Below are 14,226 nucleotides of genomic sequence, written 5' to 3' on the forward strand. Positions count from 1 at the left end.
TTTCTATATATTTTTAGTTGTCCGATTAATTTCTTTCTATTTTTAGTAGAGACGGGGTCTCGCTCTTGCTCAGGCTGGTCTCGAACTCCTGAGTTCAAACAATCCGCCCGCCTCGGCCTCCCAGAGAGCTAGGATTACAGGCGTGAGCCACCGTGCCCGGTCACACAATATCTTTTTAAGCAAAGAAAATGTATTCTCTTGCGAAGGCTCAGAGACTGTCCCACTATCAACTTTAGTGAGCATAACCAAAAAGAGCCCAAGAACCCAGTGATCTACTTTACCCGTAGTAAGAAGGTAAGTTTGGAGTCTCTGTAGCAAACATGTCTCTGTTTTCCATTACCCACATCGACAAGTGCAGTAATCACTTGGCCCAGGCAGCTCAATGATCGGTTTATGTTACCTGCTTCCTAAGGTGTCGGGAAAAAAGAACAAAAATTTAGGTGTACTGGTTACTTTTGGTGTTTTGAATGAAAATATATCTAGCAGAATGACAATTTTGGATGGAAAGGCAAGTCAGGAACAATGTTAATAAAAAACAACTAACTTTTAAGCAAAGAAAATGTGCCCAAATATCCCCCAACCTTTTCCTATTTGACGTATACTACAATTGCAGTATTAGAAGACAAACACAAAAATAATGCAAAGAAAAAAAATATTAATGTCACTTCATGATTGTAATAGTTAAAAACTGACCTATAGGTAGAAATAAAGGCCAGAAAACAAGAGGGGAAAAAAGGACATAAAATCCATTTGTGTTAAACAGTTTAAGGATAACCAATAACCCAAAGTCACTGATGAACTTATTACAATATTCAGTCTTATTCTGTAAAGGATAATAAAAACCCCTTTAAGATAGTAGTTTAAGGGGAAAAGAAAAATGTTTGAGCTAAATACATTATGCTGGATTTTTACTGTAGGTAACATATTTTAATAACTGGGTCTGCAGTGATGAGAATATTAAAAAAAAATAAAAGAGTGAAAATTATAAAGTAAGATGTGCTGAATTCAGAGTTACTACTACGTGTTATCACACAGTAAGTCAGAAGGGTGGTTTAGTGGTGTGGTTGAGAGTACTGCCTGCAAAGCTGGAGTACCTTGGTTTGAATCTCAGCTCTACCCTTATTAGCTATGTGATCCTGGACAATTTACTACAGTTTCTTTAACTGTAAAATAGAAAGGATAATAGCACCTACTTCTCCGAGTTGTTGGGAAGGTTAAATGAGTTAATATATGTAAAGCATTTTACAAGAGGATTGGCATATGTCCTTTAATAAGTATATTCTATTTTTATTATGCATCAAATCTCAATAGAAACATGAGCTTTAGGTTGCCTGAAACTGTCTGAGAGCCCAGGAAGTCCAAATCCTCACTTTTAATGCAAAAAGTAGACCTCTCCCCTAGTCCATGTATATCTTAAACTAGAGAATCCACACAAATTTTATTGGTGATTCATATTACAATGTATATATACATACTGACAATACATATCACATAGAACCTCCGGTCCTACTGCTAATACCTTAGCCTAGGACTAGGTCCTTAACCCTCTGCACCTGAAATATTAAACAGCATAACTGGTCTTCTTTCTCATTAGACTCTCCCCTCTGGAATCTGACAGTGGTGGGTCAGAAGGCTAAGTTTTTATAAAGCAGACTTTCTTCATGAAATCATTCATTTGTTAAAAATTTTTAAGTGTTTGCCAATGTTTGGTGAGTTGAGTTTAAATGTGGCCTGTCACTCCTGGTCCTTGATGATCTGAACCTACTTGCCTCTCTAACCAACCAATCCAGTGACCCATGCTGAAATGCCAAATGCCACACTTGTTCTGCATCCACAATAATCTCTGAGATGTTCCGCTGTCCAGCATGCATTCCCTAGTCCTCTCTCCCTACCAAAATCCTTTGAGATGACAACTCAAGAACTACTTCTTTTCCACACTCCCCCCTCAAGCAGTCCATGTCACATTCTTCTTCTGACCCCTGCTGCCTCTTGTACCATTATCTCCTCTGGCATGAATTTAAACATTCTTGACAGACCTGCCCTATCCCATTTATGTTTATTATCCTATCCCACAACAAAAATCTCTATTCCTTTATGATAGGAACAATTTCTTATTTATTTGTAGCCCTTATAACTCTCAGCTTAGTACAGTCATACATCACTTAATGACATAGATATATTTTGAGAAATGCATCATTAGGCAGTTTTGTCAATGTGCAGACATTACAGAGTCTACTTACACAAACCTAGATGGTATGGCCTACTACACATCTAGACTGTATAGCATAGCCATTATAGTCTTATGCGACCATTATCATATATGTGGTCCATAGTTGACCAGAATGTCCTTCTGTTGTCACATGGCCATACTTCTAAGAAGAATCTACATACAGGTTTAAGACAATAATTTCAATCTTACCTTCAACCTCACCCCTTCTGCATGGGTATCTTTTTGTCTTTCAGATCCTGCTAAATCCACCAGGTTGAGTAGGGAGGTCCGTATATTCACAGTCTCATTGCTTTTCTCCATTGATTCGATTGTAATTGTAAAGACTGCATGAGACCTAGAGGATTCTCTGTTCATTGATGTTGATGCCACACGTCTGTTCCTCCATCCTCCAGACAATACCTAGGCAAAAGGAAAATATATTAAAGAAGCAACGGTAGGTATACTTAAGACAAACTTAAAACATAAAATAAGCACTTGAAAATAACTCATTTTAATAAGAAAAATACTAACATATAGCTAATTACCTACTTTAAAAATACTTACACAAAGCTTTTTTTCCCTCTAAAACAGGGGTGAGGAGCACCTGTGGCCTTTCCATTGTTATCTAGCTTTTTAAGAGAAATTACACTGTTATAAGTTCCAAGTGGTATACAACAGCCACCAAAATCAGTAGGAAATCTGTAAAGGGTGGTAAGAATTACTGGTCCATCAAGGAACATACTGAAGTTATTTCCTTTCCTTTGTGTTCCCTCTCCATGTTACAGAAAGAGAACAAACAGGAAATCAGAAGGCATAAGTTCTAGAATCGGTTTTGCCATCCTCTATTTGTGTTAATTTAATGTAAATCATAAAACCTCTCCAAACTCCTTTAACTAGAGTTACTAGAAAATGAGAATGTTGGACAAGAAAAATCTCTAAATTATCTTCAAGCCTAAAGTTTTGTTGGCTGTTTTAGTCTACAAAGCATTTTTCCCCTCTATTCTCTATGGCAAGATACATGAAGGTTCAGACTGCAGGCTCTGGAATCTGATGAAAATGATTGGTCACTATTTCCTAGGTACGGTCTGGGGCTAATTGAACCTTTTCAAGGCTCAGTCTCCATACCCATAAAATGGGAATATGGGTCCCTACCCCTAGGACAGAACATCTAAGTTTAATGTGCATGTGAATCACCTAGGGATCTTATTAAAATTCAGATTCTGATTCAGTATGGGGTGGGGCCTGACATTCTGCATTTCTAACAAGCTATCAGGTAACGCTGATGTTCTGAGGACTGTATTTTGAGTAGCAAGATCATAATAAGTACAGGGTAAAATGGGAAAATTAGTATCTTTACCTCAAGAAGTATATTCAAAATTAAATAATGTACACAAAAAAAGTTAACACAGTGCTTCATACCTACACTCAATAAATGCTATTATAATCCTATTAACAAGCCACAGTATAAAATTGAAATTATTTGTATCTTTTATATTTCTTGGATAGCACTTTATGCTTCCTTTTCAAAACATTAAATACTGTATATTAAATAGTAAGTAAATCATGATACATTCATACTGCTGTAAAAAACAAAAGAGAGACTTCCTCAAACACAGGACAAACTCAAAAATAATATTATCTTAAAAAAGCAAGGTGTAAAAGTCACAGTATGCTATCACTTGTGCAGCATAAGGGGGAAAAGCAAATACAAGCATGTTTGCTTGAATACTTACACAAAAATCAAAATATAAACAAAAACACTTGGTGAATTTTCATGAATTGGAAGAATCAATAGTTAAGATATCAATTCTACCAAAAAAGACTCAAAACAATCCCACTTAAAATACCAGCGGCCTTTTTTATAGAAATTGACAAGCTGGTTCTGTATAAATGATAATACAAAGGACCAAGAATAACCAAAATAATTGTCAAAAAGAACAAAGTTGGAGGACTTATCCTACCTGATTTCAAGATGCTACTCAGCAATAAGCTACAATAATCAAGACAGTTTTGTACTGGTATATAATATATAGATCAATAGAACAGAATACAGTCACATATAAACCCATACATGTACGGTCAATTGATTTTCATCAAAGGTGCAGAGGCAATTCAATGGGATAGCCAGGCATGATGGCACATGCCTATAGTCCCAGCTACTTGGGAGTCTGAGGTCAGAGGATTGCTTGAGTCCAGGAGTTCATGGCCAGCCTGGGTAACACAGCAAGACCTCATCTCAAAAAAATTAAAAAGGCAAATCAATGGGGAAAAGAAAGGTTTTTTCCCAACAAATCATGTTGTATACTGGATCAAAAACAAAAAGGCAAGAAAACAGTACTAAATAAAACAGACAAAAACACTAAGGAAGATGGTAGAAACTAGTCCAACAATATCAATGATCCTATTAGTGTAAATAAATTAGGTATGATACTGTCAAGAGTGGTTTGAAAAAAGGCAAAATATACCTATGGGGTTTACAAGAAATACCTAAAACAATAAAACACAAAAGGAATGATGAGAAAACACATACCAGGCAAATCCTAATCAAAAGACGGCTAAGTGGTAATATGAATATCAGACAAAATAGATTTGTAAAGCAAAATATGTTGATAGGAAAGCATAGGGTCAATAAAAATTATATATTCAAATCAAAGGAATATATACTAATTCTATCACTGTATATGCACCTAATAAAACAGTCTACAGCAGGTCCCCAAATAACATCAATTTGTTCAACGTCATTTTGTGGTGATGCTGATGAGGGGGAAAAAATCAATTCCCAGCTGGGGCTACTATGTGGAGTTTGCACATTCTACACATGTATGCATGGGTTTCTCTGGGTACTCCAGTTTCTTTCCACATCCCAAAGACGTGCACAGTAAGTAAACTGGTGTGTCTAAATATCACCAGTGTGCCAGGTGTGGTGGCTTATACCTGTAATCCCACACTTTGGGAAGCTGAGGCAGGAGGACCACTGAGACCAAGAGTTCCAGACCAGTCTGTGCAACACAGAGACACCTGGTCTCTATAAAAAATGAATAAAATTAGCAGGGCATGGTGGCGTGCACCTGTAGTCCTAGCTACTTGGGAGGCTGAGGCAGGAGGATCACTTGAGCCAAGGAGTTCAAGATTACAGTGAGCTATGATCATGCCACTGCACTCTAGCCTGGGTGATAAAATGAGACCCTATTTAAAAAACAAATAAATAAATACTGTGAGTGAGTGTGGGTGTATGTGTGAGTGTGCCCTATGACATAATGGGGTTCTGTCCAGGGCTGATTCTGGCCTTGCACCCTGAGCTGTCAGGATAAGTTCTGGCCACCCCCAAGCCTGAATTGGAATAAACAGATTGGAAAATGAATACAAATGATTGTCAAATAAAAATCCACAAAGCATAGGATAATCATACAAATGCACAACAATAAACGATTTAATACAAAAGCACTCAGTGAACCCATCATATTTGTTACTGTTTGTTTCTGAACTGCATGGTAGCAGCCAGGGCTAATTGACAATTTTCATTTTGCAAACATTTATTCCTTGATTTAACCCACCCCAACTACAACTGCCATCACTTACTGATGCACCAAATCCTGGGTAATTATCTTACTTGTTTTTATTAATCTTCCTTAAATGCATGTATAGGTCGCATTTATTTCATGTTTAATATTAGAAGTGTCTTGCATCTTTATTTAGAAGTTTTTGACGTTTTTGTGATCAGAAATATGCCATAGAAACTTAATTCTTATATCAATTAGCCTATGGTAATATTGGTTTTATTACACATTGTTTCGCTTAAAGCCAGTTTCCAAGAACCTACCAATAACATTAAAGTGAGAATTTACTGTATTTCCATAAGCATATATATTAAAATAGACAAAAATCAAGATGAAATTAATAAAAGCAATACCTTATTGGGAGACAAATATTTCTTTCTGAAGTATCAACAGATTATAGAGACAAATGAGTAACATCATAAAACCTTATACCCAAGGATATACATTCTTTTCAAGCATACAACGTTTACAAAAATTGGTTATTTTATTAATCCATAAATCATGTCTCAATAAATCTCAAAGGCTATGAGTCACACGAGACCACAATTTCTGACTCCAATTCAATTAAGAATCAATGTGAGAAATAAATTAGCAATTCTAATACATTTGGGAATTTTAAATGACATTTCTAAGTAATTTATGAGTCGAAAAAATTATAATAGAAAAATATTTAGATCTGAATAATTAAAATATTAAAACTTATGTGAACTTAAAAAATATTAAGAAGTAAATTTAAAGCATCAAATACTTTTTTAATTTTTTTTATTTCTGCATATTATGGGGTACAAATGTTTAGGTTATGTATGTTGCCCTTGTCCCGCCCCTCCATCAGAGCTTCAAGCGTGTCCATCCCCCAGATGGTGTGCATTGCACTCATTATGTCTGTATATACCCATCCCCTCCCCCCTCCCATATGCCCGATGCCTGATGTTATTTCTATATGTGCACTTAGGTGTTGATCAGTTAATACCAATTTGATGGTGAGTACATGTGGTGCTTATTTTGCCATTCTTGGGATACTTCACTTAGTATAATGGGTTCCAGCTCTATCCAGGAAAATATAAGAGGTGCTATATCACTATTGTTTCTTATAGCTGAATAGTACTCCATGGTATACATATACCACATTTTATTAATCCACTCATGTATTGATGGGCACTTGGGTCGTTTCCACATCTTTGCAATTGTGAATTGTGCCGCTATAAACATTCGAGTTCAGATGTCTTTTTTATAGAATGTCTTTTGTTCTTTTGGGTAGATGCCCAGTAATGGGATTGCTGGATCATATGGTAATTTTACTTGTATATCTTTAAAGTATCTCCATATTGCTTTCCACAGAGGTTGTACTAGTTTGCAGTCCCACCAGCAGTGTATGAGTGTTCCTATCTCTCCGCATCCATGGCAACACTTATTGTTTTGGGACTTTTTGATAAAGGTCAGTGTCACTAGAGATAAGTGATATCTCATTGTGGTTTTGATTTGCATTTCCCTGATGATTAGAGATGTTGAGCATTTTTTCATATGTTTCTTGGCCATTATTCTGTCTTCTTTTGAAAAGTTTCTGTTCATGTCCTTTGCCCACTTTTTGATAGGGTTGTTTGATTTTTTCTTGCTGATTTTCCTGAGTTCTAAATAGATTCTGGTTATCAGCCCTTTATTGGATTTGTAGCATGCGAAAATTTTCTCCCATTCTGTAGGTTGTCTGTTTGCTCTCGTGACAGTTTGTTTGGCTGTGTAGAAGCTTTTCAATTTGATCAGGGTCCCATTTATTTATTTTTGTTGTTGCCATGATTGCCTTTGGGGTCTTCTTCATAAATTCTTTGCCTAGGCTAATGTCTATAAGAGTTTTTCCAACATTTTCTTCTAGAATTCTAATCGTTTCACATCTTAGGTTTAAGTCTGTTACCCACCGTGAGTTTATTTTTGTGAGAGGTATGGATCCTGTTTCAGTCTTCTACATGTGGCTATCCAGTTTTCCCATCTCTATTTATTGAATAAGGATTCTTTTCCCCAGTGTATGTTTTTGTCTGCTTTGTCAAAGATTAGATGGCTATATGAGGATGGTTTTATATCTGGGTTCTCAATTCTGTTCCACTGGTCAATGTCCCTGTTCTTGTGCCAGTACCAAGCTGATTTCATTACTATAGCCTTGTAGTATAGTTTGAAGTCTGGTAGGTTGATACCTCCCATTTTTTTTTTATTGCCTAGGATTACATTTGCTATACGGAGTCTTCTCTGATTCCATACGAAGCATAAAATTATTTTTTCTATATCCATGAAAAATGATGTTGCTATTTTAATAGGGATTGCATTGAATCTGTAGATCACTTTGGGTAGTATAGCCATTTTAACAGTGTTGATACTACCGATCCACGAGCATGGTATGGTTTTCCACCTGTTTACATCCTCTGCTATTTTCTTCCTCAGAGTTTCATAGTTCTCCCTGTAGAGGTCTTTTACTTCCTTAGTTAAATATATTCCTAGGTCAAAGTATCAAATACTTTTATCACAAAAGAAAGGCCAAAATTAGATAAGCATCCAGCTTACGAAGTTGGAAAAAGAACACCATGATAAACCCATAATGAAGTAAAAATGAAGAAAATATTAAAGAACAAGGCTATGTAAATAATATCAAATATATAAAATGGAAACAAAATGGTAGCAAAGATCTGAAAAATGAGAATACTAGGAATAACCTTATGCCAGTATATTTGAAAACTCAGAGCAATCTGAAATTTTTCTAGGAATACATAACTTACCAAAACTGACCCCAGAAGAACTAAAGTGCCTGCAAAGCTCTATTAAAGAATTTTTATTTGTAGTTGAAAGTCTTACAAAACACAAGGCCCAGATGATTTCTACCATAATACCTAAGAACAGATCAGTCCATTCATAAAATTTCCAGAAAATACATAAAAGTGATAATAAGACAAGGAGAACAAAATAAAGAGAAATGACAGGTTGATATCAACCTTTAAAATTGATGAAAAATATTAAAGAAAATATTAACAAGTCTAATCTAGTACCTTATCAGGTTAACAAGTTTAAGGAAAAAAATCATATGATTATCTCAATAGAGGTAAAAAAGACATTGGACAAAATTTAAGATATATTCTTGATTTTATAAGAGTTGGCAAGATGCCTGATTATAAAACCATTATATAAAAATCAACTATATCTCTATGCACACCTAATAGAAAACGTAATTTTAAAAAAGAGAGAATAAGAACGACTAAATAGCTGGGCTTGGTGGCGTGTGCCTGTAGTTCCAACTACTCAGGGGGCTGAGGTAGGAGGATAGCTTGAGCCCAGGAGTTTGAAGTTATAGCAAACTATGACTGGGCCACGGCACTCCAACTTAAGCAATAGAGCAAGACTCTGTCTCAAAAAAAAAGAAAAGAAAAAAGAATAAAAACAGCAACTAACATAAGGTATATTAGAGTAAGTGTAACAAAAAATATGTAAGATTTTTGTGGTGCAAATTATTAAAATTACATTGTAAGACATTAACCTAAATAAATGAAGAGACATACCATGTTCATGAATGAACTGAGTATCGTAAAGATGTTAATTCCTCCAAACCGGTCTATAACTGCAATGTGATTCCAATCAAAATCCCAACATAATTTTTTGAGTGTACATGTACAGACATACTGGGTCACATATATCCCTTATTGGGGGAGGCTCAGTTTAAAAAGTTTGAATCAGGAGAACTAATTGAAGATGAAAGAATAAATTAATAGTGGAATGTTATATAGCAGGGAAAATAAATGAAATGCAACATAGATGAATTTCATAAACCATGTTGAGCTTAAAAAGTCAAAGAGAACTAAATAAATACTTTTTAAAACTCAAAATCAGGCAAAACCAATATATTAATATATATATGATTTAAAAGTGGAAGAAAATGATGATGACATTCAACAAGAAGTGGTTAATTTTGAGGAGGAGCCAGGGATACAGGATAGGGAGGAGCACACAGGTAAATAGGATAGTACTGGTGATATGTTGGTCTTAAATTGTCTAATGGGCTCCTGCAAGTTCACTTTAACATTGTGCTTTGTAACTTATTTGCAAGTTTTGTATGTATCAAATAATACATAATAAAAAGTTGTTTAAAATCAATTGGCCAGATCAGATTCCATAAAAATGTAAGCAGAATACTTTGTAAATTCCTGTCAAGAGGTTTCTTTGTCCTGAGCTGGATGCTGAAGAAGTTCGTCTTTTATAATATTAGTGCTTTTGATACTTAACAACCAAGCAAAGGTAGAAAGAAGAACAGAACAGCCAGCTGGTTTAAAGGGCACAGTTCCTAGGAGCTCCTCAAACAGGCAGCTCCCAGGAGGAACCACTAAAGAAATATGGTCACTAATGAATTGTTACCTACAGGGTAGTTTTTAAGAGCCACCTGATTAGAACGAATAGCACAAAATAATGCAAAATCAAGCAGCTCAGAGTTTTGCTTTAAGGAGAGATCTATAAAATATTGTCAATATTATTTTTCTTTACTTTTCATGAACATTCTGTATTATGCCTTTATGACATATTTTTGGCACCTCAATTCTTTTGCGAACCTGGGGTGCTTTCACGCCGTGTTTGTTGCCTAATCATCAAATAAATATTCATGGCAGTGTACCTGATAGGCTTCGGCAGCTGAGGTTACCACCTGCTCCACTGCACCAACGACAAAGACTCCTTTCTTGATATGTTCCCTTAAGTACAGTCCAGCTGATGCAGAGTCCAGTAAGTCGAATATCTGCTCGTTGTAGATTTCAATAAAAGAACACTTACAAAGGAAACTCTTCCCAGCTCCAGCCTGAAAAAGAGAAGCTTTGTTTAGATACATTATTTTTATGTGTTCATTCCTAGCTTTAATGAGCGTTAATCTTGCATTTGCTTCATAAGATATAAACTGCTACACTATCGTCCTTTAACACAATATAAGATACCTAAAAGACAGTTAAAAAAAATCTAAATAACTAGTTTCAACACATCATATTTTAAAGCATCATCAAACTGTGGTCCCAGGAGCCCTAGAAGTTTCCAGAGGTGTCACAGAGCTAACACAAAGAGATAGGAATTGAGAATTCCAGTTGGGCAATTCCCTTTTTGTCTAATATATGGACTTCCTCATAAAGTTTTATTTGAAACAAGTGTCATGCTCTTTAAAAGACTGAAAATAATTTATTTTAAAAGACTCTGTACAGAATTATTAACCACAGAATGCATGCATAGCACTAAGCTTAATTATTTCCCTGGCAGGCAATTTGTATGTCTAACTTCAATGTTAGGGATAGACAGTTTCTGCAAAAGAGTAAATGGTAAACCAAAGTTATATATCAGTTTCCTTGGTACACAAGTAACAGAACATGTAACACTAGTGGTTCTTAAGCCTGGCATTCACCGAGCTTCTAAAGCACAATTGTGAAAATGACCCAACCTTGGAACCAAGGAAAGAGGAAAGACCATACGCCCAGGACGATGGATCCATACCACATGGGGAGCAAGAAGATTATGGCAGGCCGGGCGTGGTGGCTCATGCCTATAATCCTAGCACTCTGGGAGGCTGAGGAGGGAGGATTGCTTCAGCTCAGAAGTTCAAGACCAGCCTGAGCAAGAGCGAGACCCCGTCTCTACTATTAATAGAAAGAAATTAGCCAAACAACTATTTTGATTTAAAAATTTATAAAGTATTATTATTATTTTTTTAAATTAAAAAAAAAAAAAGAAGATCATGGCAAGGTGGTAGCAGGTGCTACAAGGAAGGTAAGAATGGGCCCATCACCACAGGACATCATGAGGATATAGGGACACCCCTGAGCCTAAGTATAGGGAGATGATGGGGCTTTATGTATTAGTGTATCTGTTTTTCTTGGTTGAGATTGTCTTTATACTTTCTCACTTTCAAAATCTTTTGAGAACCTAGAAGCACTACTTTCCTTTCTTGTAAACCAGCAACCTGGGTTACAAGATAATGTATGTCTTATAAACTAAAAACTCAATTAAATTGAAAATAAAAAACTGAGAATCCTTAATTTTGTCTTAGGAACTGAAAGAATCGTGGAATACCATCCATGCCCCTCTAAGTATCATGAGCTAATTAGTAGCTAACTACTCAAAATTAGACATTTCATGGAAGCACTTTATTTTTATAGTTAGTTTTACCTTCTCTTTTTCACGATCAATTAAGGAAAACAAATATTCAAAACTTCGTGGGATTACTCCTCTCAGATTATGAGAAAAATTATCCGATTCAGATGGTCCTAAAAAAAAGTTAAAAGAAACAAACAAAAAAAACCTATTGATTTTTATTCTATTCCAAGTCTTTGAAAATGACAACACTAAAAGGCAATTTACACAGAAATGATATCAGATGATACATTGTATAATTGGTTTCCTACTTGTGCTCCAAAAAAGTTTAATTTAGGTCTATGGTGCTTGCTTTGGCAGCACAGATACTAAAGTTGGAAAGATACACAGAAGATTAACATGGCCCCTGCACAAGGATGACATGCAAATTTGTGAACTGTTCCACATTAAGAAAAACAAAAAATTAGGTCTGTGAGAGATAGCATCATAGAACCTACCAATGAGACTAAAGGAAAGGCTCACAGTAGCCACCAATCAATTTTTAGCTGTTCTCTGATAAACAAACAAATCCATCTAGGTACTGAGCTTGAAATTTTTCCAACTACTTCATACCAAAATCAGCAGAAATACCAAATAATTGTACTTCATTTATTGCATATTACATTTGGTCTCATAGACTGACTGATGCTCCAGGCCATAGCAACACACTGTGTGACTATGGGTGGCTTAACAACTAACTCTCTTGTCAGCTTCAGAGTTCTCAACTATAAAATGGGAAAAATCACAGCAATAACTACCACATAGGGATGTTGGAAAGAATTGAGTGAGAGTATAAAGGTAAAGCACTCGGAGCAGTGCTTTAAACACATTAGTACTAAAAATTAGGATTAGCTAGTATTTTTTAAATCGGGCAGTAAAAGCCAAGCTGGTGAAAAAGATACTGTAAGACTACCATTACAAGATTTCTATGCAGACAGAAAAATGCAGAGTAACCCCATTTCTATTTTGTTCCACTGGAGAAAGGAAAAGCTATGAGTGGATATGTAAATAGCAGGATTTTTAAAGAATACTAAGTCAAGCTACAGCAATATTAACCAGAAATATATATATATAGCTAGAAAAGTCCTAGAAGGTGCTATAAACATTGGTTAAGTATGTCTTAGAGACCAAAGAACTAACAAAATTCTGATATATTCAAGAAAGATACAGACAATAAATTTTAAAATATTATAGCTATCTTGTAGAAGGCCTTTTTGCACCACAACTGAAATATTTCAAATGGCCCTTATTAACTGTACTTTAAGAAATATATAACAGAGGTACAAAAATGCAAGTAAATGAACAAAGAGGACAAATAACATTAGAGTATGCTGATAATTACACATCATTTTCCTGTTGAATAATTACAAAGATATTCCATATATTTTTAGTTATCTTCCATATCTATTGCCTAGTCCACTGCAGTAGTTCCTAATCCTGCTATAACCCCTCCTAGTCTTTATTCCATTCAGCTGCATGAGTAATCCTTTCAATTATACATAAGATCACGTATTCTTGTTTGTTTGTTTTTAAAAACCTTTCAATGACTTCACATTATGCTCATTACAAAATCCAAAATCCTCATCAGGACCTATATGACATGGTCCCAGGGTACAGCTCTAACTTCCTTTCCTAATAGCCCCTTATCCTGGAAAACTCCACTCTAATAGCACAGGTCTTCTGATGTTCCTCAACACTCCGGAGGGTGCAGCCTCCTCAGGGCCTTTGCAATCGCTGTCCCTCTGCGTGGAAGATTATTCTCCCGAACAATCTCATGGTTCACTCTCATTTCACTTAGTAATCTCTCCAAATGTCACCTCCTGAGAGGTCTTTCCTGACTCACTCACCTAAAATAGCAGCCTCTGCTCTTTTCCATCCCCTACACTGCTTTATTTTTCTTCATAGCCCTCATTGCCTCTGGCATAATTTTTAGGTTTATTTGCTTTTAATTGTACATCCCCCCTGTCTGAGAATATAAGCTCCACAAGAGCCTGGATGTTGCAGGATGTTACAAATTCAAATAGACCAAAAGTCCCTTGGAGAGTGTCCAGCATATTATAAGTACAGGTATTCAATTATTTGTTGTTGTTATAACCTCAGAGAGAGGAAGACCTTTCTTACTACAACTCACAATGCAGATGCCATTAAAAGAAAAGAACCTGAAATTCAACCACATAAAAATAAAAAAACTTTAGCATAGGCCGGGTGCAGTGGCTCACGCCTATAATCCTAGCACTCTGGGAGGCCAAGGCGGCAGGATTGCTTGAGGTCAGGAGTTCAAGACCAGCCTGAGCAAGAGCAAGACCCCATCTCTACTAAAAATAGAAAAAA

General features: G+C 35.8%; 1 protein-coding gene across 1 annotated transcript in view; it reads right to left on the reverse strand.

Annotated features, from left to right (window-relative positions):
* KIF15 (kinesin family member 15) overlaps positions 1-14,226 on the reverse strand; it is a 90,265-nt gene that overhangs the window by 62,853 nt on the left and 13,186 nt on the right. Inside the window, exons 6-9 of the mRNA XM_012665611.1 lie at positions 11,932-12,029; positions 10,403-10,582; positions 2,420-2,629; positions 282-407 (exon numbers count right to left, since the gene is read on the reverse strand). Coding sequence (XP_012521065.1) covers positions 282-407; positions 2,420-2,629; positions 10,403-10,582; positions 11,932-12,029 — 614 coding nt within the window. The remainder of the gene's footprint in view (positions 1-281; positions 408-2,419; positions 2,630-10,402; positions 10,583-11,931; positions 12,030-14,226) is intronic.

The sequence above is a fragment of the Propithecus coquereli genome, unplaced genomic scaffold, assembly GCF_000956105.1.
Source record: "Propithecus coquereli isolate 6110/MARCELLA unplaced genomic scaffold, Pcoq_1.0 Scaffold1, whole genome shotgun sequence".
Taxonomy (NCBI): domain Eukaryota; kingdom Metazoa; phylum Chordata; class Mammalia; order Primates; family Indriidae; genus Propithecus; species Propithecus coquereli.